The following is a 25,637-nucleotide window of genomic DNA, read 5'->3' as shown; positions in this document are numbered from 1 at the left end:
AGGGACCCCAACAAGAGCCCATCAGCACCGAACAGTGCTGGGAGCACTGGTGTGGACCCCGTTGCACTGCAAAGAGCTTGAGCCCCATGGGGAGCCCCCCCCAGAGCCCCTCGGTACCTTGCTGCAGAGGCAGCTTGGGGCCATCCTCACCCTGCACCTCTCCTGGAGCCAGGAGCACTGCAGCCCCAGAGGCACAGGGATGTTCTGCCGGGATTCAATCCCTGCCGGGTACCATCTGTCTGTCCGTCTGTCCATCCATCCATCCATCCATCCATCCATCCATCTATCCACCCATCCATCCATCCACCCACCCATCCACCTGCTGCAGGTTGGGCAGCAGCGCCCCTGGGTGCAAGGACAGGGCTCAGCCAAGCGCTGCCTGTTCCTTGCCTCAGATTCCTGCATCCCTGGAGCCCTGTTCCCATGGAGCAGCCCAGAGGCTGCAGGGATGGGCACCAGGGCACAACACAGGCAGGAGCCAATGGGGGGGAAGGGTGGGGGAGTGGGAATTAGAAAATAAAGTGTTTAATAAAAGAGCAGCTCCTGCTCCTGTCACAGCACAGGGGAGGGGACGCAGTGACAGTCATGGAGCGGGGAGGGCCGGAGGGAGAGGAGGAGGGAGAGGACAGGGGACTCCCACATGGCAGCACCCCTTCCCCAGCCGGCCTCCGTCGAGTGTTTCACACACAACCAAGGGGGAAGCCTGGGGGAAGGCAGCCAGATAGATCCCTGCGGAGGAAAGGGGGTGAGAGGCAGCTGCGAGGGCTGGGGCCACGTGTCGAGCACAGGGACAATCACTGCCCCACGGCCAGGGCTCAATCTGCACCCTCCTGAGCATCGCTAGGGGGCATCACCCAGTGAGGGGCAATGGAGCTTGGGGTGGTAGGGAGGGGACCCCATGCACCCCAGGGCCATAGGGAGCAGGGAAGGGACCCCTGTGCACCCTAGAAAAGGGACCTCATGCACCCCATAGAGTGGCGAAGGGACCCTACCCACCTTGGGAAAGGGACCCCATGCACCCCAGGGCCATGAGGAGCAGGGAAGGGACCACTGTACGCCCTAGGAAAGGGGCTCCCATGCACCCCAAAGAGTAGGGAACGGACCCTGTCCTCTCCAAGGAGGGGACCCGATGTACCCTGGTGCCACAGGGGATGAGGAGAGGACCTTGATCCCCCCACGTAGTCCCCCTCTAGCTCTACCTGTAGCAAACCTCTTCCTGACCAGTGACATGCAGTGCCCAGAGCTTGTCAGCTCCACCTCAACACCTGACAGTGCGCTGCCCTCGCTGCTGAACTGCGCCGGCATGGTACATGGGTTTTTTGGGGCTCCCAGGGGATCTGAGCATCCTTGGGAGCTGGGAGATGCAGCAATCGGGAGCTGGGTGCTGGGGTACCACCATGGCAGAACGCCCCAGGGGGGCTCTATGGGGTCTCAGCCGTGCAATGAATTTGGTCTGGTCTCAGCTCTCTTCTTCAGGTGAGACCCTAGGAGGGGGGGAGCACAGAGTTAAGGGTAACGGGGGCAGCTCCTGCACCCCTGTCACTCACCCGGCTGTTCGGGGGAAGCCACGGGCGTGCTGCCCTCGCTCAGCCTCGACCCCAACCCTTGGCAGGTCCACGGCGAGGGGCTGGAGGACTCCCCCGCGCTGGGCGGCGCCGGGGAGAAGAAACCGAGGTGGACGGGATTGTTCCCCGCCGGGGCTGCGGGGCCTGACCCACGGCAGCGGCTCCCCGATGGGGTCGGGCGAGGGGGCTTCTCGGGGCGCTGCGCGGCTGCTGCGGCGCCCGGGGCCCCCGCGCCGCGTCCGCCCACAGCCCGTCGGCACCGGCGCCGGTGAAGACGGCGAACAGAGAGTTCAGAGCGGGGCTCCAGGAGGCGGCCGGCGGCGCTGCGGGGCCGCGGCAGCGCCGGCAGGGGGAGTTTCGGGGGGCTGCGCTGTTTGGGGAGGGGGCTCTGCAGCGTCCCCGGCTGCAGCGTCCAGGGCCTGAAGTCCGGGGAGGATCCGGGCGCGGGGTGCGATGGAAAGTCCAGCCCCGAGTACTCCACGTTCTCCGGGGACGAGGAGGAGAGGGGCGAGGATGAGGAGGTGAGGACATTGGTGCAGGAGTCTGCGGGGAGCAGTCAGAGCACCCGAACGCCGGAGTCTGCCCCATCGCCCCCCCCCCCCAGTACTCACCCGGTAATTCCTCCGCTTCAAAAGCCGACTCCACCGGGAGGCCGAAGAGAGCACCGGGGGGCGCTGCGACCGGTGGGTCTTCCCAGGGCCACTGCGCCGGGCACAGAACGAGGGGGCTCAGCGCCAACTCGGCACCCCCCCACCCCAGAGAGGGGACTGGGGGTGGCACATGGGGCGCATGACCCCAAAGCACCCGTTCCCCCCCGCCCCATACCTGCTCGTCTGTGCTGCCGGGAAGCCAGCAGCTCTTCCACCTTCTTCCAGCTCTTGGAAGTGCTAGGAACAGCAAAGAGGAAGAGTTTCTCTGGCGCCCACTCGCGGCTGTCCCACAAAACGGCGCCCAAAGCGCGAAGGTCCGCGCCTGCACCCAGAGCCGAAGAGCCAGGACAGAAAGCTGCTGCTGGGCCTCCTATTGAAAGCAGGGGCCGGACATTCGTGCTCTACTCGTCGTGCTGCGGGACGGCCTCGAGCGGGTGCCGTAGAAGTTAAACGCAATTGGGCTTTTAGGTGGGAAAGCAAGGAGCGAGAGCGATGCCAGTGGCACCGTTGCGGAGCTCACCGTGTGCAGAAGAGGCCCAGCACCTGCTTTCTGTCTTGGCTCTTCGGCTGTGGGAGCAGGGGACAGACATTCGTCCTCAACGGGCCGGGCTCGGCAGAGCCTGGAGCGGGCACTGTAAAGGTTGCACGCAATTGGGCTTTTAAGTGGGAAATTGAGGAGTGAGACCAATACGTATGGCACAGTTGCGGAGCTCACCTTGTGCAGAAGGGGCCCAGCAGCAGCTTTCTGTCCTGGCTCTTCGTCTGCGAGAGCAGAGGCCGGACATGGGTGCGAGCACTAGGACCCGGCGGTCTTTGCCGAGCCCGTCTCATTGAGCACGAACGTCCGGGCCCTACTCAAACAGTCTTGCCCGCCTGTCGGGTCCTAGTGCCCGCCCGGTCCTTGCGCCTGCCCTCCCGCAGACCCACCGGGTTCTAGTACACACTCGCTCGCCCGCCCACCGGGGACTTGTGCCCGCCTCTACTCCCGGTCCTACTGCCCGCCCGCCCGCCAGCTCCTAGAGCCCGCCAGCCGGCCAGCCCTCTCGGTCCTAGTGCCTGCCAGAAGGGCACTAGTGCTAGTCCGCCGGGTCCTAGTGCCCACCAGGCCGCCGAGTCGTACTGCCCGACCGCACGCCGAGTCCTTCTGCTCGCCCACGCAAGGAGCGACAGGAATGCTGGTGGCACCGTTGTGGAGCTCGCCATGTGCAGAAGACACACAGCAGCAACTTTCATTCCGGACCCTTCGGCTGTGGAAGCAGGGCCCAGACGTTTGTGTTCTGCGTGCCCGGTACATGCACAGGGTCAAGCAGTCGTTATACAGGTTTCACGCAACTGGACTTTTAGATTGGAAAGCGAGGAGCGAGACCAATGCCGGTGGCACCGTTGCGGAGCTCGCCATGTTCAGAAGAGGCCGAGTAGCAGCTTTTTATCCTGGCTCTTCGGCTATGGGAACAGGGCCCCGACGTTTGTGCTCAATGCGATGGGCTTGGCACAGCCTCGAGAGGGCAGCGTAGATGTTGCACACGTTTGGATTTTTAGGTGGAAAGGCGAGGAGCAAGAGCAATGCCAGTGGCACCGTTGCGGAGCTCACCGTGTGCAGAAGAGGCCCAGCACCAGCTTTCAGTCCTGGCTCTTCGGCTGTGGGAGCAGAGGCCAGACGTTCGTGCTCAATGCGAAGAGCTTGGCACAGCATGGTGCGGGCACTGTAGCGAGAGCAATGCCGGTGGCACTGTTGCAGAGCTAACCACATGCAGAAGAGGCTTAGCAACAGCTTTTTATCCTGGTTCTTCGGCTGTTGGAGCAGGGCCCCAACATTCATGCTCAATGCAAGGGGCTCGGCCCAGCCTCAAGTGTGCACCAAAGATGTTGCACACATTTGGACTTACCAGTGGGAAAGCGAGGAGCGAGAGCAATGCTGGTGGCACCGTTGCGGATCTAACAGTGTGCAGAAGAGGCCCAGCAACAACTTTTTAACCTAGCTCTTTGGCTGTGGGAGCAGGGCTCAGACGTTCGTGCTCAATGTGATGGGCTCAGCACAGCCTCGAGCCTTCATCGTAGAGGATGCATGCAATAGGACTTTTAGGTAGGAAAGCGAGGAGCAAGAGCAATGCCAGTGGCACTGTTGCGGAGCTCACTGTCTGCAGAAGAGGCCCAGCACCAGCTTTTTATCCTGGCTCTTCCGCCCGGACGTTCGTGCTCAATGAGACGGGCTCGGCAAAGACCGCCGGGTCCTAGTGCTCGCACCCATGTCCGGCCTCTGCTCTCGCAGACGAAGAGCCAGGACAGAAAGCTGCTGCTGGGCCCCTTCTGCACAAGGTGAGCTCCGCAACTGTGCCATAGGTATTGGTCTCACTCCTCAATTTCCCACTTAAAAGTCCAATTGCGTGCAAGCTTTACGGTGCCCGCTCCAGTCTCTGCCGAGCCCGGCCCGTTGAGGACGAATGTCTGTCCCCTGCTTCCACAGCCAAAAAGCCAGGACAGAAAGCTGGTGCTGGGCCTCTTCTGCACAAGGTGAGCTCCGCAACGGTGCCACTGGCATTGCTGCCGCTCCTCGCTTTCCCACCTAAAAGTCCAATTGCGTAAATCATCTACGGTGCCCACTCGAGGCTGTGCCGAGCCCGTTGCATTGAGCACGAATGTTCGGGGCCTGCTCCCACAGCCAAAGAGCCAGGACTGAAAATTTGTGCTGCGCCTCTTCTGCACGTGGTGAGCTCTGCAACGGTGCCACCGGCATTGCTCTCGCTCCTCGCTTTCCCACCTAAAAGTCCAATTGCATGCAACATCTATGGTGCCCCTTGCAGCCTGTGCCGAGCCCGTTGCATTGAGCACGAATGTCTGGGCCCTGCTCCCACAGCCAAAGAGCCAGGACTGAAAGCTGCTGCTGGGCCTCTTCTGCACGTGGTGAGCTCCGCAATGGTGCCATCGGCATTGCTCTCGCTCCTTGCTTTCCCACCTAAAAGTCCAATTGTGTGCATCATCTATGGTGCCCACTTGAGGCTGTGACGAGCCCCTCACATTGAGCATGAACGTCCGGGCCCTGCTCCCACAGCCAAAGAGCCAGGACTGAAAGCTGGTGCTGGGCCTCTTCTGCACACGGTGACCTCCGCAAAGGTGCTACCGGCATGGCTCTCACTCCTCCCTTTCCCACCTAAAAGTCCAATTACATGCAACCTCTATGGTGCCCACTCGAGGCTGTGCCGAGCCTGCCGCATTGAGCATGAATGTCCAGGCCCTACTCCCACAGCTGAAGAGCCAGGACTGAAAACTGGTTCTGGGACTCTTCTGCACGTGGTGCGCTCCGCAACGGTGCCACCGGCATTGCTCTTGCTCCTCGCTTTCCCACCTAAAAGACCAATTGAGAGCAACCTGTACAATGCAGGCTCAGGCTGTGCCGAGCCAGTCACATTGAGCATGATTGTCCAGCCCCTGCTCCCACAGCTGACTAGCGAGGACAGAAAGCTGGTGCTGGGCCTCTTCTGCACGTGGTGAGCTCCTCAACGGTGCCACCGGCATTGCTCTCGCTCCTTGCTTTCCCACCTAGAAGTCCAATTGTGTGCATCCTCTATGATGCAGGCCCAAGACTGTGCTGAGCCGCTCGCATTGAGCACGAATGTCCAGGCCTGTTGCTGCGTTGCTTCAGCCAAGACTTGCAGAACTAAGCCAACCCCTGGCTTAGGGCTAGAAGATCACAGACACCAATATGGAGGATGACCAAATAGCGTTTTATTAAACAACAGCAGGTGCTTTATACCTTTCGGCCACACGGAAGTACCTGTTCTGACCCAATCAGAAGGGCAGGTTAACAAATTTTACCTTTTATGGTATTGTCCAGCCTAGCCCCACAATTCCCCTCTCCATGCTATGGGGCTTGTGAGAGTACCTAGGGGGGGGCTCTCTCTTTCCGTACATCGCGATATCTTCCGGCCGCCATACCTTAACTACCTACATATCCCCCCTCCCTATGCACCAATAAGGTGATTAAGATAAAACAATCCTAAAAATACGTGTCATAAAACTTGTGTGCAAACCTAGCAAACGTGTGCTGATTCTACATTATTTCTTATAAAAATTCTAAAAATATACATTATAAGTTAGATAGAAAATATAAGGCACACCAAACAGGATAACTGGAGAACAACTGAGAGTAATGGTGTATAACTAGGGATAGCTAAAGGGAGTTTTAAACGAAAACAGTCTTAGAGCAATCGCTAAAATGCCATTAATCTAATGCTAACACTCTCTAATTGACTCTTAACAAATGAAACGAGCTTGACAGGGTCCCAAAATCACTGCTATTACAATTGTTGTGATTGGTCCCATTAGGTAGATATCAGGGTGGTCAGCCATGGTGAATGGTTGAACCATGACGTAAACCAACTTTGCTGTGCCTCTCGTTCCCTCCTTCGTTTTTTCCAGACCTTTCTGCAATTCGGTCATAGTGTCTTTTACTATTCTGGTGTGGTCTGCATATACACAACACTCTTCCTCTAGTGCAGCGCACACTCCCCCTTGCTGTAGAAGCATCAGGTCTGATCCTCTTCCTTGTCATCTTCATTCGTCACTGAGATGTACCGGTTGCGAGGGCGTCCGACAATCCAGTCCTGCGGACAAGAACTCACAATTTTCATTAGTTTTATTCTGATCCTCCTTTAATTCCGCCTTAATACATCTGCTAGGTACCCATCTCAGCAATCCCTCCTTTTCTACTGCTGCATACCCTCTTCCAATTGTACGCAGCCTCCACCCGGATTCCCACTGTAGTTCCCCTGGAAATTTAACTCGCACCTGGGGAAAGGTAGCTACTTGTTGTTTTAAATACTGTTTTTCTATTGGCGAATACTGTTCATGTCCTCTAATATAGTGATTTAAAGCTAACAGGGCTCGATTTAAGATATTATTTTGTTGATCTGTCGGTATTTTTCCCGAATACCCTTCTTCTTCTCCAAGGATCTTAATTTTTTCCTTGAGCGCACGATGACCGCGCTCCACAATCCCCTGGCCCTGACAGTTGTATGGGATCCCGTGTTTTAATTCAATGTCCCACTTCTTGCACCAATCTTCAACTAATGTGCTTCTAAAACAAGGCCCATTATCTGTTTTAATCGTTTTTGGGGTTCCCAGCCAGGCCATGACGGTGACCCAGTGTTGTATGACTGTCTTTCCCGTCTGCTTGATGTGTGGTGTGGCCATTATTGCACCGCTATAAGTATCAACTGTAACCGCAAGGTGTTTCCTAGGGGCCATGAGTGAACATTCTGTAAAGTCTGTCTGCCATAACTCTCGTGCTTGCAGCCCTCTAGGATTCACTCCAGCCTCCCATAATGGGGAATGCTGGCAATAGGGACAAGTAGCGACAACTTCCCGAGCTTCTCTAATAGGAATATTACATCCTTTTGCCAATGCTTTTGCACCAATATGTAGCTTCCGGTGTAGTTCACTAGCCTGTTGTAACGTCCACAACCTTTTTGCAGCAGAATCTGCTTTTGTGTTACCTTCCACCAGTGGACCAGGGCAATTTTGGTGGCTATTGATGTGAATCACTGTGACTGTACCAGTTCGCTTTCCTAATGCTTCTTGTAATGCATTTGAAATGTCCCCGTTAGCGTATCCTCCTCTCTTCATTGATTGAACCAATTTGTACACGTACATAGAGTCTGTACAGACATTAATATGTTTTTCAGGAGTTTGTTCAAGCGCTAGACACATAGCTTTTGCCTCTAGCCATTGAACACTCTTCCCTGCTTCTACCCAGATTAGTTTTTCCATTTATTGGCTTCCTTCCAGACCACCACTGCTGTGTCTGTGACAGAGGATGCATCGGTAAAATATGTCAGCCCAGGCTGGGGATTATCAAGCACTCTCAACTGCAGTGAGGGCTGTAATGCATCCATGTATCTTTTCCAGAGCTCTACCTTTCCTGTCTCAACCTTCCCATGGTATGTACTTAGAGATAATTGCAGCTCTACTTCGTTCTCCATCAGTTCTGTCACCTGTTTTTTAGTCCAGGGCAGCCAGATGACATCTGGTTCCTTGCCAAATGTTTTTCTGCTTGATTTTCTTAAAGATTCCATTACCAAAACTGCAACCTTGCTCCACCTCACAAAGCTGTCATTTCCCCTTGAAGAGTATGCCCACAACAGGGGACACAATTCCTTCTTTCTGTCTTGTCCTAGCATTCCAAAACAGCCTCCTTTAGTAAAGGCCCAGGCTAAAATGATGTCCTTGCCTGGTTGTATGCGAATAAGAGCAAATTTCTCTGTTCTGCGTTGGATTTCTACCAACGCCTTTCGCGCCTCCTCTGTAAGAGTGCGTGGTTCCCAAATTTGGTTACCCTTTAGTAGGTCATAAAAAGGTTCCATTAGGTCATTGGGGATCGGAACAAAAGTTCTCAACCACTGAATGGCCCCCACTAGCTTTTGAACATCGTTAAGTGTCTTAATTTCTGGATTTATTTGGATAGGTTGGGCAGTGACCTGCTCTCCCCTAATTTCCGTTCCCAAGTATTTGAGTGTACTACCCTTTTGAATCTTCTCCTCTGCTATGTTTAACCCGAATTGCTGTAAATTGGTCTGCACCTGTTGGAACAAGGAATCCAGGACGGCTCTGTCCTCTGCAGCCATCAGGATATCATCCATGTAATGCAAAACCTTTGTTGAACTCCACTTTTCCCTGATACCCTCCAGCGCCTTAGCCACGTAACGCTGGCACATTGTGGGTGAGTTTTTCATACCTTGTGGCAGGACTGTCCATTGCCAGCGTGTTGCTGGCTCCTCCAAATTGATTGCAGGTAGGGTAAAGGCAAACCTTTTCCGGTCTTCCAGGGCAAGAGGGATGCTGAAAAAACAATCTCGAATATCAATTATTATGATATACCAATCCTGTGGGATAGCAGAAACAAGCGGCAGACCAGTTTGCAAAGGTCCCATCGCTTCCATCTGCGCATTCACAGCTCTCAGGTCATGGAGTAATCTCCATTTGTTTTTGTTTTTCTTTCGAATTACGAATATCGGGGTGTTCCATGGACTAGTAGAAGGCTCAAGATGACCACTTTGAGCTTCTACCTTCACAATTTCCTTGGCTGCTTGTAATTTTTCTTGAGTGAGGGGCCACTGTTCCACCCAAACCGGATCATTCGTCAGCCAAGTAATTCTATCTTGTTGTGGGTCAGGTTGAGCAGTGGCCCCCCCCCTAAAAATCCTTCATAGTAATTCCCATTTGACGGAGTGCATCTCGGCCTAACAGGGCTTGTTCTATCCTAGCAATAACAGGAGTCACTGTGGCAACCAACTGTTTTCCCTGCTCTTCATCATCTATTATAAACATCATTGGCTGCGAGCTTACAAGAATGTTAGTATCCCCTCCCGCCCCGGTGACCTATCAAAAGTGGACTGTCGGAGGGGATGGGTGGGATCTGTCGTTGCAGCTTGTATGCGGCCTTGCAGTTCGAGATACCATGCCTCCTTCAAAAGAAGGAATAGCAGGCCAGTTAGTACCGCCCTTGCCAGCTGCCTAGCGTCGGCAGGGGCTAGTGGCTGGACGTGGGCGGAGTCGAGCAGCATAGCTGTGGTTTCGCTCGACAGACCTTCCTCCTTTACTGCTTTATGGAGGGCCTGAACCAGCTTAGTGTCTAAAGGCGTCCACATAGCTCCCCCTTGTGGCCCAACCTGAACAGGGAACGCCTGTGGAGGTGCGGCCGCAGGTACAGCTTCTAGGGTTACGCCACTTAGCACACAGTCTTTCGCAATCAAGTTCCAATTTGGCTGCGCCACAGGGGGCGGGGTTCCGCCCAGCCGCTCCAAGGCGCGTCCCCGCATCCCCGCCTGCGCCTCCAGCACATCCATCGCCCTGCCAAGTTCCTCCACAAGGTCCCCCGGTGTCCCACGCCCCTCCTCCCCGGCACCCGAGCCCCGAGGGGGTCCAGCGCCACTCGCCGCAGCCTCCTCATTTTCTGACTCAGAATCAGAACGCAATTCACATCCACCTCCCCGCCATTCCCGCCATGCCGTTTGTTCCTTCGGGGTACTGCGTTCCTTCTTCTGTGCCCCAAAGGACCCTGCGTCACCGCCACCCACACGTTTCAATCCCAGGTCTAATAATTCCTCGTCGTCTAGATGCCTCAGTATCATGCCTGGGAGCGCATCTAGGGGGTCCACATTCTGATTTTTTGATTCACCCGGCCCAGACTCGCCGCCCCTGATTGCAGCGTCCCCTTTAAGACATTGCTTGTTAGGAAGGGCTGCAGACTTGCTGCCCTTGACTGCAGCATCCCCCTTAAGACATTCCTCGTTATAATGAGCTACAGTATCTTTTAACTCCCCCCACGGATATGCCGGTGGTGCGGGGGGCTCCTTTCGCGCAGCCCCTCCTTGCGCACCGGTTGCAGAGGGCTCCTCTTCAGACTCAGTAACAAGAAATGCCTGCGGCTCAGGCAGCTGCTCTATAGATTTATCCTCCACCTCGTCCTCCCCACCATCACCAGGCTCGCCAGTCTGCACTGCCGCTGTTGTAGTGGGAGGTGCAGTTTCAAGCGCGGCTCCCTGTAAGTATAACTGCGCCGTCCCCCACGCCTCCCGATCTTGCCGAGCCCATTGCAATAAGGCCAATAACTTTCCCAGAGTGATGAGAAGATCTGGCTTTCCCGCCAGTGCCTGCTCAATCAGTGTCTGTTTAAGTTGTGGCCAATTTTTGGAATTAAATATCTGAGCAGGGTGACCAAGCACCCCACTGTGAATCAAAGATTCCAGGCACGCCTTAATGCTGCCAGATTTGATACAAATCTTGAAATCCTTTGCCAACGTTTTCAGTACCTTAACCGTCACATCCATGCTCGCGAGCTACACCTCTGCCCTCCGAACGAATCACGTCGGGCTCACCACTTGTTGCTGCGTTGCTTCAGCCAAGACTTGCAGAACTAAGCCAACCCCTGGCTTAGGGCTAGAAGATCACAGACACCAATATGGAGGATGACCAAATAGCGTTTTATTAAACAACAGCAGGTGCTTTATACCTTTCGGCCACACGGAAGTACCTGTTCTGACCCAATCAGAAGGGCAGGTTAACAAATTTTACCTTTTATGGTATTGTCCAGCCTAGCCCCACAATTCCCCTCTCCATGCTATGGGGCTTGTGAGAGTACCTAGGGGGGGGCTCTCTCTTTCCGTACATCGCGATATCTTCCGGCCGCCATACCTTAACTACCTACACAGGCCCTGCTCCCACAGCCGAAGAGCCAGGACAGAAAATTGGTGCTGGGCCTCTTCTGCACGTGGTGAGCTCTGCAACGGTGCCACCGGCATTGCTCTCGCTCCTCACTTTCCCACCTAAAAGTCCAATTGCGTGCAACATCTATGGTGCCCCCTCCAGCCTGTGCCGAGCCCCTCGCAGTGAGCACGAACGTCTGAGCCCTGCTCCCACAGCCAAAGAGTCAGGACAGAAAGCTGGTGCTGGGCCTCTTCTGCACGTGGTGAGCTCTGCAACGGTGCCACCGGCATTGCTGCCACTCCTCGCTTTCCCACCTAAAAGTCCAATTGCTTGCATCCTCTATGATGCAGGCTCAAGGCTGTGCCGAGCCTGTCGCATTGAGCACAAACGTTCGGGCCCTGCTCCCACAGCCGAAGAGCCAGGACTGAAAATTGGTGCTGGGCCTCTTCTACACGTGGTGAGCTCCGCAATGGTGTCACCGGCATTCGTATCACTCCTCGCTTTCCCACGTAAAAGTCCAATTGTGTGCAATATGTACGGTGCCCCCTCCAGCCTGTGCTGAGCCCCTCGAATTGAGCACAAACGTCCGGGCCCTGCTCCCACAGCCGAAGAGTCAGGACTGAAAATTTGTGCTGGGCCTCTTCTGCACGTGGTGAGCTCCGCAACAGTGACCACCGGCATTGCTCTCACTCCTTGCTTTCCCACCTAAAAGTCCAATTGTGTGCATCATCTACGGTGCCCACCCGAGGCTGTGCCGAGCCCATCGCTTTGAGCACAAACGTCCGGGCTCTGCTCAAAGAGCCAAAGAGCCAGGACTGAAAGCTGGTGTTGGGCCTCTTCTAACGTGGTGAGCTCCATAACAGTGCCACCGGCATTGCTCTCGCTCCTCGCTTTCCCAGCTAAAAGTCCAATTGCGTGCATCCTCTATGATGCAGGCTCGAGGCTGTGCCCAGGCTGTCGCATTGAGCGCAGACATCCGGGCCCTGCTCCCACAGCCGAAGAGCCAGGACTGAAAGCTGGTGGTGGGCCTCTTCTGCACGTGGTGAGCTCCGCAACGGTGCCACCAGCATTGCTCTCGCTCCTCGCTTTCCCACCTAAAAGTCCAAGTGCGTGCATCCTCTACGATGACACTCGAGGTTGTGCCGAGCCTGTCTCTTTGAGCACGAGCGTCCGGGCCCTGATCCGACAGCCAAAGATCCAGGACTGAAAGCTAGTCCTGGGCCTCTTCTGCACACAGTGATCTCCGCATCGCTCCCACTGGCATTGCTCTCGCTCCTCGCTTTCCCACCTAAAAGTCCAATTGCGTGCGACATCTACGATGCAGGCTCGAGGGCATGTCAAGCCCCTGGCATTGAGCACAACCATCTGGGTACTGCTCCAAAAGCTGAAGAGCTAGGATAAAATGCTGGTGCTGGGCCTCTTCTGCACATGGTGAGCTCCGCAACGGTGCCACCGGAATTGCTCTCGCTCCTTGCTTTCCCACCTAAAAGTCCAATTGCGTGCAACATTTCCGGTGCCCACTCGAGGCTATGCGAAGACCCTCGCATTGAAGAAGAACATCCGGGCCCTGCTCCCACAGCTGAAGAGACAGGATAAAAAGCTGGTGCTGGGCCTCCTCTGCACGTGGTGAGCTCCGCAACGGTGCCAGGGGCATTACTCTTGCTCCTCGCTTTCCCGCCTCAAAGTCCAATTGTGTGCATCCTCTACAATGAGACTCGAGGCTGTGCCGATCCCCTCGCATTGAGCATGAATGTCTGAGCCCTGCTCCCATAGCCGAAGAGCCAGGACTGAAAATTGGTGCTGGGCCTCTTCTGCACGTGATGAGCTCCGCAACGGTGCCACCGGCATTGCTCTTGCTTCTCAGTTTTCCACGTAAAAGTCCAATTGCGTGCAACATCTACGGTGCCCACTTGAGGCTATGCGAAGCCCCTCGCATTGAGGAAGAACTTCGGGGCCCTGCTGCCATATTCGAAGAGCCAGGACTGAAAGCTGGTGCTGGGCCTCTTCTGCAGACAGTGAGCTCCGCAACAGTGCCACCGGCACTGCTCTCGCTCCTCGCTTTCCCACCTAAAAGCCCAATTGCGTGCATCCTCTACAATGAAGGCTCGAGGCTGTGCCGAGCCCGTCACAGTGAGCACGAACGTCTGGGCCCTGCTCCCACAGCTGAAGAGCCAGGACAGAAAGCTGCTGCTGGGCCTCTTCTGCACGTGGTGAGCTCTGCAACGGTGCCACCGGCATTGCTCTCGCTCCTTGATTTCCCACCTAAAATTCCAATTGCGTGCGACATCTACGGTGCCCAGTCTAGGCTGTGCCGAGCTCGTCGCATTAAGCAAGAACATCTGGAATCTGCTCCAACAGCCAAAGAGTAAGGATAAAAAGCTGGTCCTGGGCCTCTTCTGCACGTGGTGAGCTCTGCAATGGTGCCACCGGCATTGCTCTCGCTCCTCGCTCTCCCATCTAAAAGCCCAATTGGTTCCACCATCTGCAGTGCCTTCTCCAGGCTGTGCCGAGCCCCTAGCATTGAGCATAAACGTCTGGGCCCTGCTCCCCCAGCCGAAGAGCCAGGACTGAAAGCTGGTGGTGGGCCTCTTCTGCACGTGGTGAGCTCCGCAACGGTGCCACCAGCATTGCTTTTCCTTCTCGCTTTGCCATCTAAAAGTCCATTTGTCTGCAACATCTACAGTGCCAGCTTGAGGCTGTACCGAGACCCTCGCAGTGAGCATGATCATCCGTGCCCTGTTCCCACAGCCGAAGAGCCAGGTGTGAAAGCTGCTTCTGGGCCTCTTCTGCATGTGGTGAGCTCCGCAACGGTGCCAACGGCATTGCTCTTACTCCTCGCTTTCCCACCTAAAAGTCCAATTGCGTGCGACATCTACAGGAAGCACTCGAAGCTGTTACGGAGCCCGGCACATAGAGCACAAACGTCCGGGCGCTGCTTCCACAGCCAAAGAGCCAGGACAGAAAGCTGTTGCTGGGTATCACCTATGCATGCTGAGATCTGGAACAGTGCTCTTATCATGGTAGTTTCCCCTCAGTTTGCCACTGAAAACTACGTTTTCTTTCTGCCTCTCTGCTGAGTGCTCTCAGGCATTAAGTAGTACAGCTCATGGAAGGCAAATCATGCAGTGTCTGCTCCCACACCTTGTGTGCCAGCATGGAAGGCTAGCGCTAAGCATCACCTACCTCTATTGAGCTGAGGATCGGTGCCATCAACATGGCAGGCCCCTCTCACTTTGCCACTGGAAACACCACCAGAGCTACCAAGGACAGAATGCTGGTGCTGGACTTCTACATGGGCTAGAAACAGTCTTATGTTCTTATATCTTTGTCAAAGCAAAATGGAGAAGATTAATTACCTTCATAGCCATGTTCTGAAGCACAAGATGTAATCCTGGTGAAAGTGCTGGTGTTTTAGCTTTACCGGAGAATCCTTTTCTCTATTTGGCCCTTTGTTTGTTACAGACATCGGCTAGAAAAGAAACCAGTGTGACTCATCAGTTTGCATTTATCCCAGCTGGTGGTTTGCCCCACCCCTGCCCTAGGGCATTGAGAGAGGGGTTGTGGGGGGTGGGGCCTGGGGTATATGAGGCACAGCCTTTCATTAGGGAGCTCATTCAGTTCTTAGGCTTCAGTAGAGTTACTTCTCTGCAGTTCATTTGGTCTTTCATAGCTTCTAAGATTTGTGGGGTTTTTTTTCTTCTTTTTTTGTGCAGTTAGTTTTTGATGCTTATTGAAATAGAGTTGGTTGAGAGGAGATTTTTCAGGACATGTCAACTTTTACCAGTGTATGTATTAACAAGTATCTTTGTATGGAGTGGGGTTTTTTTTCAGGGTAGTATATTTGTAGGATGTGTTTAGGTTTAGTAAGGCAGTTTAATGGTATGCTCTATTTTTTTAGGGGGCTTTGGGTTTTTTTCTAGTACTGTGTTTTGTGGAGGGTTTTTTATAGAATCATAGAATCATAGAATCGTAAGGGTTGGAAAGGACCTTAAGATCATCTAGTTCCAACCCCCCTGCCATGGGCAGGGACACCTTGCCCTAAACCACGTGGTCCCAGGCTCTGTCCAACCCGGCCTTGAACACTGCCAGGGATGGAGCATCCACAACCTCCCTGGGCAACCCATTCCAGTGCTTCACCACCCTCACTGTAAAGAACTTTTTCCTTATATCTAATCTAAACTTCCCCTGTTTAAGTTTGAAGCCATTACCCCTTGTCCTACCACTCCAGTCCCTAATAAAGAGTCCCTCCCCAGCATCCTTGTAGACCCCTTTCAGGTACTGGAAGGCTGCTATGAGGTCACCACGCAGCCTTCTCTTCTCCAGGCTGAACAGCCCCAACTTTCTCAGCCTGTCTTTTTACTGAAGGTAGAGTTTTTTCTTGCTGCTTTTATTCTGTATTGGATTAGTAGCTGAAATATTTGTTGCTTGTAGGACTTAAGGAGACGTTATCCAGTAGACACAAGGTTACATGTGGATTTCTACCTGGAGTTTCAGGGTGTGTCAAGGAAGTTCTATGGAGAAAATGGATTGTGTGCTTATTGGTTTTCCCAATTATTTGCAGAGTACCTTGCTGTCCCTAGAACCTGTGAATCTTCTTGTAGGCTGCTAGTAAATTATCAGTCTCGCAACTTCGTGTATGCTGTAGGTTCGTAGCAAAGCCCAGCATCTCAGGCAAGATAGGAGATAAGAGGTACTGCAAAATGCAGGGGGAGGGTTAGAAGAATAGCTCTTGAGGAAGAGCTGGTGCAGGGGGTTCAGGAGTGCAAGTACAGGGGAGGGGGAGCTGTCAGGAAGGAGCAGGGTTCCTCTTTTGGGGTTCAGGACCCAAGAAAGGGTTTAAAAAGCTTTAGACTGAGGGTGCTTACGAAAGAACAGAGGGTTTATCAGCCTTTTGCAGTCAGATTTTGGTGTCAGTGATGTCTCTTTCATTTTAGTCTCCCTGCAGCTCATGACAGGTACAGAAAAGTCACAAGGGATGCAACATTAATGCCTCGGGCCTATGCCTCTTAATCTGCAGGGCTGTGCGGAAGACAAGTCTCATCTTATAAAACAACAGCACTGACTCAAGCAAGGAGAGCAGTGACAAGCAAGTCGAACCTTGTTTGTGTTATCCAGATGATGCACAGGCCCAGATGTGGCAGCCAGACATAACAGGCTAGGGTTAAGGTTAGGGTTAGGTTAGGATTAGGGGTAGGGATAGGGTTACGGGTAGGGTAAGGGTTAGGATACGGTTAGAGTTAGGTTCAGGGGTTAGGGTTAGTGAGTTTAGGGTTAGGGTGAGATTTTAGGGTTAGGTTTAGTGAGGATTAAGGTTAGGGTTAGGTGTTAGGGTTAGCGTTAGAGTTACTGAGGGTTAGGGTTAGTGAGGGTTAGGGTTACAGGTTAGGGTTTGAGGTTAGGGTTAGGGTATGGTTAGGTTTAGGATTTATGGTTAGGGGTTGGGGTTAGGTGTTCGGGTTAGGGTGATGGTTAGGGTTTAGGGTTAGGATAGGGATAGGGTTAGGGGTTAGGGTTAGGTTAGCGTTAGGGTTGGGGTTAGGGTTACGGGTTAAGTTTAGGGTTAGGGGTTATGGGTGGGGTTAGGGGTTAGGGTTAGTGAGGGTTAGGGTTGGGGTTAGGGTTAGGTTGGGGTTAGGGTTAGGTTAGGGTTGGGGTTAGGGTTAGGGTATGAGGGTTATGGGTTAGGGTTAGGGGTTACGGGTTAGATTAGGGGTTAGGGTTAGAGTTAGGGTTTGGGTGTTAGGGTTAGAGTTATGGTTAGGGTTAGCGAGTTAGGGTCAGGGTCATGGTCAGGTTTAGGTTAGGGTTAGTTAGGGTTTAGGGTTAGGGTTGGTTTGGGGTTAGGGTTAGGAGTTACCGTTAAGGTGCCATTAGGGTTAGGGGTTATGGTTGGGGTTAGGGGTTAGGGTCATGGTACGGGTAGGGCTAGCGATTAGGGTTAGGTGTTAGGATTAGTTTAGGGTTGCGGTTAGGGTTAGGGTACGGGTTAGGCTTTGGGAGTGTTAGGGTTAGGGTACGGGTTAGGGGTAGGGTTAGGTTTAGGGGTTAGGGTGTAGGGTTAGGGGTTAGGGTAGGGTTAGACCCCTCACCACAGGTGCTGCTGCAGCAACAGGACCCTGCTCTGCTCTCGCTGCAGCCAGGATCCCTGCAGGAATAAAGCCCGTCCTGGGGTGGGCTGAGCAGCAGGCCTAGGGCAGGGGGAGGCCGTGCCCACTGCCATGGGCAGCGGGGGTACATACAGGTGCCTCAGCAGGAGCAGCCCCTCCAGCGAGCGCCTCTTCACTGCCTCCAGGCTGTTGTCCTGGAGGACTCTGCAAGAGACAGACGGACACGGACAGTGGCACCCGTGGCTGTCCAGGGGCAATGGGGCTGTTGGGCTGCAGCCCAAGCACAGGTTCCACAGCCCCAGGGATGGCCCCGTGGGGAAGGAGAGACACAGCCCAGGGCCCTTCTTGCCATGGAGCAGTCGTGTGGATTCACACTCCTCCTTGCTGAGCAGCTCGGCCTCGGTTCCACATGGCGAGCACTGGTTTGGTGCTCGGCATAGCCTCGTCTCAACAGCTAGGTGGAGGGATGGGGACCCCGGAACCCCTGTGCCATGTCAGATGCTGGTGGATACTCACAGCTTCTCTGCCCACGGGTATCCCTTCCACTCCTGCGGGGAGATGAGGGCGAGCACGTTCCCAGTGAAATCCCTGCGGAGAAGCCATTGGCAGCATCACCCCCAGCACAAGCCCTTCCCCTGCCCGCGGGCTGCGGGGTGGCCATGGGACTGACCTGGAGCTGCCCCCTCGGTGCTGCCCATCAGCCTCCCACACGCAGCGTGTCTCCGGCAGCCGCTCTCTGGGTGTCCCGGAGCAGCGCCCAGAGCTGTGGGGCACTCACAGCACGGAGAAGGGCCGTTGGCGGGTGGCCGGGGGCACGCTGGCCAGGGCAGCGCGGCTGCAGTCCAGCCGGCGCCCGCGGCAGCGGCAGGGCCCCGGACAGGGCTCCAGGGGCCGGCCCAGGCCGGGGGCCATGCCCAGCAGCAGCAGCAGCAGCGGCGCCATGGCAGGGCAGGGCCTGGCCGCGGTTGGCAGCACACGAGGCTCAGGGCTGGGATCCGTGCCACGAGCCCTCGTCTGCGACCAGCAGTGGATTTGGGGCTGGGCTGGCCCTGCCGGCAGGATATATCCTGGGACACCTCACAATGCGGCCGTGACACAGAGATCCATCGGTCAGGCCTGTGGATGTCCCATTGTGGCTCAGCACTGTCACACTGAACACTGCCAGGGATGGGGCAGCCACAGCTCCTCTGTGCATCCTGTGCCTGTGTCCCACCACCCTCACAGGGAAGAACTTCTTCCTGAGATCTCATCTCATCTCCCCTCTCTGTCAGGTTAAAGCCGTTCCCCTAGTCCTGTCCCCACAGACCCTTGTTCTCCCTACAAGAAATGAAGGGAGATCCCAGGATTTAAGGCAGCTGGAGCGCTCGGCTGCCAGCTCAGCCAGAGGAACTCGCACACTGAGTCCAAAGCAGCGACTCTGGTGAAGTCACTTGAGGTGTTCTTGGGAACTCCTAAAGCACCCAAAGAACATGATCGCCACCCACCTCGTTCCACGCTTGTGTGTCCACAGGTGTCACCGGCACCAAGACGGGAACCACCAGGGGAGCCGCTGTTACCTCCTCCATCGGTAGCTTGTGTTCCGTAGGGCAGTTGTCATCTCCTGGTGCCTCCGTTGACGGGTTCCGTGGGGTTCCATGGCCTCGCACACCTGAACATGGGGTGCTCCGGAATCAGCCACCCCCATGTCCCCATGGTCATCGTGATGCCTGTGTCCCCCTGGTCACCATGTCCCCGTATCCCCAGCACATCCCCATGGTCACTGTGTCTCCCCATGCAGTGGCAGATGGCCCTGTACCGCGAGATGGCCAACAAGGCCGAGGGCTCGGACAGCCCCAAGCAGATCGCCCGGAGGGTTCAGGAGGTGTTGCCCATGCTCTACCTCCTTGAGCAGATCGGGGGTGCTGGGGGAGGCCCCGGCATGCTCCTGAGGAGGCTTTGGACTGCATGGGATATTGGCTGTGCCCCATGGCCTTGAGCAGCTCAAGGTCCTGGGGGTGGCCAAGGGGCTTTAAGGATCCCTCAGGGGGGCCCTGGGGTCCTCAAGAGTCTTGGGGGGGATCCTTGGGGTGTACTCCAGGGGTACCATGGAGGGGTTCCTGGGATGCTATGGGGGCTCTGGTGGGGTCCATGAGGTGCTCTGGAGATTCTCCAGGCCTTCCCTGGCATTCTCTAGGGTTATCCCCAAGATGCTCTGGGGGTGCTTTAGGGGTCACCGTGGCCTAAACCAGCACAAATCCCCCCCACGTGCTGGGTTCCCAGCACCCCATCCTCCCAGGTACCTCCCAGCCCCACTGCCCAGTGCTCACACCCGCCCCCCGCATTGCTCAGCACCCTGGGAGCACCCGGCCCCACTGTCCAGAGCCTCAGGGGTCCACAGACCCCCAGCCCCTCTCCCCGGGCTCTGCAGCCCCCCCAGCCCCGCTCCGCGGCCCCTCACCCTCACCCCGCTCCGCCGCGCATCCCGGGCCCGCCTCTGCCGCAGCCAATCAGCGCACGGCTCTCCCACGCAGGGCATGCGCGGTGCAGCCTGCCGCAGCAGAGGGGGTGTGCAGCGGGACCCCCGTGCGGGGCGGGGCCTTTCCTCATGGAGCAGCCGCCCCTCATGGAACCCCAGACGCACGGGAGGGGTTGAGGGGAAGGCTCCTTAAAGCTCCTCCAGCTCCAGCCCCTGCTACGGGCAGGGACACCTTCCACTGGAGCAGCTTGCTCCAAGCCCCTGTGTCCAACCTGGCCTTGAACACTGCCAGGGATGGGGCAGCCACAGCTTCTCTGGGCACCCTGGGCCACTGTCCCACCACCCTCACAGGGAAGAGCTTCCTCCTGACATCTCATATCAATCTACCTTTGTGTAGATCTATTTGTTGGTAAAAGTGTCAGCACCAACGACTGAAACATGAAGCCTTTCTTTCAACGGGGACACTCCATCATTTGTCATTAAACTGCAAATAGAAACTCAAAGCCCATTGCAGTGAAAAAAATCATTTATTGCAGATTGCTGCAAAGCTGCTGCCTGAGCAGAGGAGAAAAGAACATCCTCGAGGTAAAACAAACCCCACCCAGGTCCCGTTAACAAGAAAAGAGCTTAAAACATTTGATCACACAAGTTACTTATTTCTATGTATGACCCACACGTGTCAACTGACAGTGCGGCACTGCAGGAGATCCACCTCCAGAACCTTTTAAAATTAGTGTATTAAACGTTTCTAGTACAAACATTTCATCACTTCACATCACTACAAAGCACAGCCATTCAAACCTTCACATCCACTAGTGCTATATCTCTTCAAAGTGAAAAAATTATTTGGAAGACCTATTTAAACCCAAGCACTAATCCAACAAATACCTTGTCACTGCAGATACCACAAAGTTGAAACAGAATTGTTAATGCAGGAGAATTCTGCACTACTGTCAAAGATTGGCTTTTAGCACCCGACAGGTAGAAAATGTAGAGGCACAGACGGGACTTGCCCATCCTCCTGCATTACCCATCACATGCACCCAGGTCCTTGAGCAGAAGCCATCCCATGACTGGGTTTGCCTTTGCCTGAGGCAGGAATACCCCACACTGGTTTCCCCAGCACATTCTTCACATGCATCATTCTCCCCGCTGTGGTGCAGAGCACATGTTTCATATCTTGTCCAGAGCAGACTGGCCCAAGGGTCACTGCAGGAACTATCTCCTGGTTCATTTGTTCAATGCTTGTCGTTGCTCAGGGCCCTTCCAATCTTCTGGACAGGTGCGAATGATAATGTCATAGGTTGGTTCCTTAGTTCAGCTGCAGTGCCTGCTACAGGGGTTGGAGTAGCTGCAGTGCCTGTCACTGGGGTTGGAGAAGGCGCAAAGCTTGTTGCCGGGATTGTAGTAGCCACAGTGCCTGTCCTTGGTGTTAGAGTAGGCGATGTGACTGTCGCTGTGTTTGAAGTAGCCACAGTGCTTGTGGCTCGCATTGGAGAAGCCTCACTGCTTCTCAATGGGTTGGAGTAGCTGCAGTGGTGGCTGGCACTGAAGTAGCTGCAGTGTTTGTTGCCAGGGTTGGAATACCTGCAGTGCATGTCGCTGGAGTTGTAATAGCCACAGCGCCTGTCTTGGTGTTGGAGTAACTGATGTACCTGTCGCCCTGGTTGGAGTAGCACTGGACACAGTTCTTATGTCTTGAATTGTCACTGCCTGTTGATGAGCTTGGAGTAGCCACAGTGTCTGTCTCAGATATTGGAGTAGCTGCATTGCTGTGGCTGGCACTGAAATAGCTGCTCTGTTTGTTGCAGTGGTTGGAATAACTGCAGTGTTTATGCCTCTTGTTGGCATGTAGTAGTCGCTGTACCTGTCGCTGGCGCTGGAGCTGCCGCAGTGCTTGTCGCTGACGTTGGAGAAGCCGCAGTGTTTGTAGCTGGGGTTGGCATACCTGCAGTGCATGTCGCTGTGGTTGTAGTAGCCACAGCACCTGTCCTTGCTGTTGGCATAGGTGATGTGCCTGTTGCCATGGTTGGAGTAGCTTCTGGCTTGGGTTGGAGAAGCCACTTTGCTTGTTGATGAGGTTGGAGTAGCCACAGTGTCTGTCTCTCACATTGGAGCAGCCACATTGCTGTGGTTGGCACTGAAGCAGCTTCTCTCCTTGTTGCAGTGGTTAGAATAACTGCAGTGTTTATGTCTGTTGCTGGCATGTAGTAGCTGCAGTCCCTGTCTCTGGGGTTGGAGCAGCCAGAGTTCTTGTGGTTGGCATTGGAGCAGCTGCAGTGCTTTTTCCCCATGGTTGAAATACCTGCAGTGCATGTCACTGGAGCTGTAGTAGCCACAGTGCCTGTCATTGGCATTGAAGCAGCTGATGTGCCTGTCGTCCCGGTTTGAGTGGACACAGTTCTTAGGGTTTGGGTTGGAGAAGCCTCACTGCTTGTCGATGGGTTGGAGTAGCAACAGTGTGTGTCACTCGTGTTGGAGAGGCTGCAGAGCTTGTAGCTGTCCCAGTTCCTTGCTTGCATCCTCCAGGTTGTTCCAAGACCCTCCAGGCTGTTGCACCCTGTTGCTTTGCCTGGCCAGTGAATGCCGGGGCAATTCCAGTTCCATAGGAACCTGCTCATTAACCTGGAGACTTCCCCAGGTGCTGACAAAAGACCTTTTCTGTTTCCCCTCCCTGATCAAGTAGTTTGTAACTGTGAGCACAATGTCCCTCTTATTGACTCCTCTGATCCCCAGTGGCAAAAGCCAACCCAACCTGTTCCCTGTCACATAGAGGACCTCCACAAATCCAAGCTTCTGCGTCATGCAGGGGGCATCCATACTCCTCATCCTTCTTCTCCCCATGCTACACCTGCTGGGCTTCCAGCCATCAAAGGGACATGAGATTATCTCTACAATTCTCCCCTTACAGAGCTAGATCTAAGGAACACATTTTAAATGATGCCTCCCAGAGTCCAGTTCCTTTCTCCCTGGGACAAGAACAGACCAGCATGTCCTGGGGAAAAACATTCTCTCAGTACCTTGGATGTTGCCCCTTTGGTCCCATGGACTGTTAAGGGTGTAGTTTGCAAAATAAGCCCTGGCTTGATCCCCATCCAGTGCTGGTTGTTCCCCTTTCCCATCCAGAGTCCTGCCTCAAAGCACAAAGGCCTGGGAGACCTTGCTGGTGGGAACTGAGGCAAAGAGGAAACAGGCTATCATCTGAGATCTACCTACATGTATTCTTGCTTTACTTCGTAGTGGTCCTGTGTTATCTTGTTTCTTCTCATCTTGGTACCCTTGAACTCCTGTTTGAGTTTGACTGAGTTTTGCTATGACCCATAGCTGTGCTTGGAGGATGCTGTCTCTGAAGGCCAGATGGACCCAGGCACACGGTTAAAATGCTTGGGCTGTTCCTTGATTGAATCATTAGGGGAGTGAGTGAAGACCCTGCAGTGATGTACTTTGTGTTCACTCAATGCCTGCAGCTAATGGCTGGCAGAAAGGACAGACCATACTTCACTGATAGCAACTGATGGCTGATGCCTCTGAGTGCTACAAGAATATTCCCAAAGATATTGTCCTGTCTCTATATCCCCCTGCACGTATCTTCGACCTGTCTCTATTACCTGCATGAAACTTTGGCCAGCCCTGTAATGCCAAATGTCACCAGAGATTTGCATCTGGACACCTCACTCCTGGCCCCCATCACTGTTAATGACCATGAGAGCTGAGACAAGGATCTCACATGTAGGTGCCTTTTTAATGAAGACCTGACCAGAGGCAGGAGGAATCCCACCTCCTCTGGGTTTGTGGTGAGTCTGGGAGGGAGATAAGTCCCCTTCCAGGCCCAGGTCCCAGGAGGAGATGCCTCAACTAACCAGGCTGAATCCCTTCCCTCAGGAGGGGTAAAGGAGATCCCTGCCTGTCCTGATCTGCCTGTCCTGTCTAATGACGGGACAAGAAACAGGCTGCCCACAGAAGTGGTTGTGTCACCACCCCTGGAGGTATTTGAAAGACATGTAGGTGTGGTACTTGTGGACACGGCTCAGTGATGGACTTGAGAGTGTTGCCTTAATGGCTGGACTTGATCTTAAGGGTCACTTCCAACTTAAATTATTCAATAGTTCTTAGAAAAGCTGATGTTCAGAGCAAACTCTGTCTCTCAGCAGAGAAATGACACTGCTGAAATAAGTGTGTCTCCCAGCTGAGGGTGGAAAAATCAGTGATGACTTCAGCCTGTTTCACAGCAGGTTCCCCTAGGACCGAGGGACCCAGAGAGGCAGAGGCAGTGCCACCTTGGGCTGGGACTCTGCTGCTGAGCTGGGCCGGGCTCCTGGGACGCAGAGAGATGCTGGCAAGCGGGCAGCGCTGCAGAGAGACAGCTCTGGCCAGGAGCAGGGCTGGGGCACTGCCTGCAGGCACCGAGGGCAGACCTGCGAGCCTCAGAGAGCTTAAAGGCACTTGGCAGTGGGGGATGCTGAGAGCTCCGTGCAGGAGAAACCTTCCCAGCCCTGTGCGTGGTAAGGCTCTGGGTGCAGGGCAATGCAGCTGCAGTTCCTGGAGGGATCTCCTCAAGCTGCTGTCTCAGACAGTGCATGGGATCTGTCAGGAGAACTCTCTTAGTTTCTCTCTGTAGATAAGGAGGAGGATGTGCTCCAGAGCAGGGCTTCCCTCTGCACCATGCGAGGGCCAGGAGAAGACAGGTCCCTTGTCGCGGGGCTGGCTGCAGGGTGTGAATGTGAGTGTGCAGCCAGGGGTGCCCAGAGCTGCCCTTGAGAGCAGGGTCCCTGCACCCCAGGGGCTGTGTGCTGGGGCAGGGACTCTGCCGCCTGCCAGGGTCAGCACTCAGCCTGCCCGGGAGCTCCCCACGGTGCTGGGGGAGAAGCTGGGTGGGAAGGATTGACCCCCGGCAGGGAAGGAAAAATGTTCTTGTGCACCTGAGAGGGTGCTGTGTGGGTGAGGGCTGCTCAGAGCTCTGCATCACTCTTAGAGCATTTGCAGAGGGTCCTTCTGAAAGACACTGAGGACGTGTTTACTTGATAGGGAACGATCCCGAGCTTTGATGTTTTTCACCTTTGCTTGGCAGGTTGGGCAGTGGGAGCTGGGAATTTACTTCTCTGCTTTGGAGAAGGCACTGAGAATCTTGTGAGGACTTGTCTGAGCTGCTCCTGAGCCCCTGCACAGGCAGAGATGCCCCTGGGCAGAGCCCTGCTGCCGGGAGGGGTGTGCAGGGCAGAGCTGAGCACACAGCCCATGGGATGGGCTCTGGGAGCACTGAGAGGGAGCAGAGCTGGGCACAGAGCAGCAGCTCCTGGCAGGGACAGCTCCAGGCAGCAGAGCCATGGGCAGGGAGTGGGGGGAAAGTGCAGGCCAGGCCTTGGGAGGGTGCGTTCAGGCAGCTCTCTTGGTGTCTGGCACTGGAGGTGGCTGCTGGCCATGCTGTGCTGGGCAAGGAGCTGACTGTCTCTCTAGAAAGTGCAGGCAGCTGAAAACCAGAGCGATTGACTCTGCAGCAATCTCGAGTAGACACTAGCCCACAGACAGTTGAGCCCTTGTGTCTGTCCCATGCTGAGACTCTTCCCAGTTGCCTTCAAAACATCAGAAATTTTATACCTAAAAAGATCATTCATCAGATGTGACACCAGATAAAGAAACAAACCAACCAACCTCAGAGACA

The 25,637-nt window shown here is 54.8% G+C and overlaps 1 protein-coding gene across 6 annotated transcripts; it reads right to left on the bottom strand.

Annotated features, from left to right (window-relative positions):
* Positions 1-509: 509 nt before the first annotated feature.
* On the bottom strand, positions 510-3,125 carry LOC115618250 (F-BAR domain only protein 1-like). Of its 6 annotated transcripts, none has more exons than XR_003994767.1 (6): positions 2,931-3,125; positions 2,736-2,847; positions 2,391-2,452; positions 2,177-2,267; positions 1,200-2,108; positions 510-729 (listed from the first exon to the last, which is right to left on the bottom strand). XR_003994767.1 is itself a non-coding variant. In XM_030509615.1 (5 exons), the coding sequence occupies exons 1-5, from the start codon at positions 3,044-3,046 to the stop codon at positions 1,473-1,475; spliced, it is 393 nt and encodes a 130-aa protein (XP_030365475.1). In that variant the 5' UTR covers positions 3,047-3,117; the 3' UTR covers positions 510-1,472. The 6 variants fall into 6 exon arrangements, 3 of the variants coding, with proteins under 3 accessions (XP_030365475.1, XP_030365473.1, XP_030365474.1); XR_003994768.1 differs by having other exon boundaries at positions 1,266-2,108; XR_003994769.1 differs by having other exon boundaries at positions 1,266-1,484; positions 2,931-3,117.
* Between the last annotated feature and the right edge of the window lie 22,512 nt (positions 3,126-25,637).

This window comes from Strigops habroptila, chromosome 20 (assembly GCF_004027225.2).
Source record: "Strigops habroptila isolate Jane chromosome 20, bStrHab1.2.pri, whole genome shotgun sequence".
Taxonomy (NCBI): domain Eukaryota; kingdom Metazoa; phylum Chordata; class Aves; order Psittaciformes; family Psittacidae; genus Strigops; species Strigops habroptila.
This window is presented reverse-complemented; position numbering and strand designations above follow the sequence as displayed.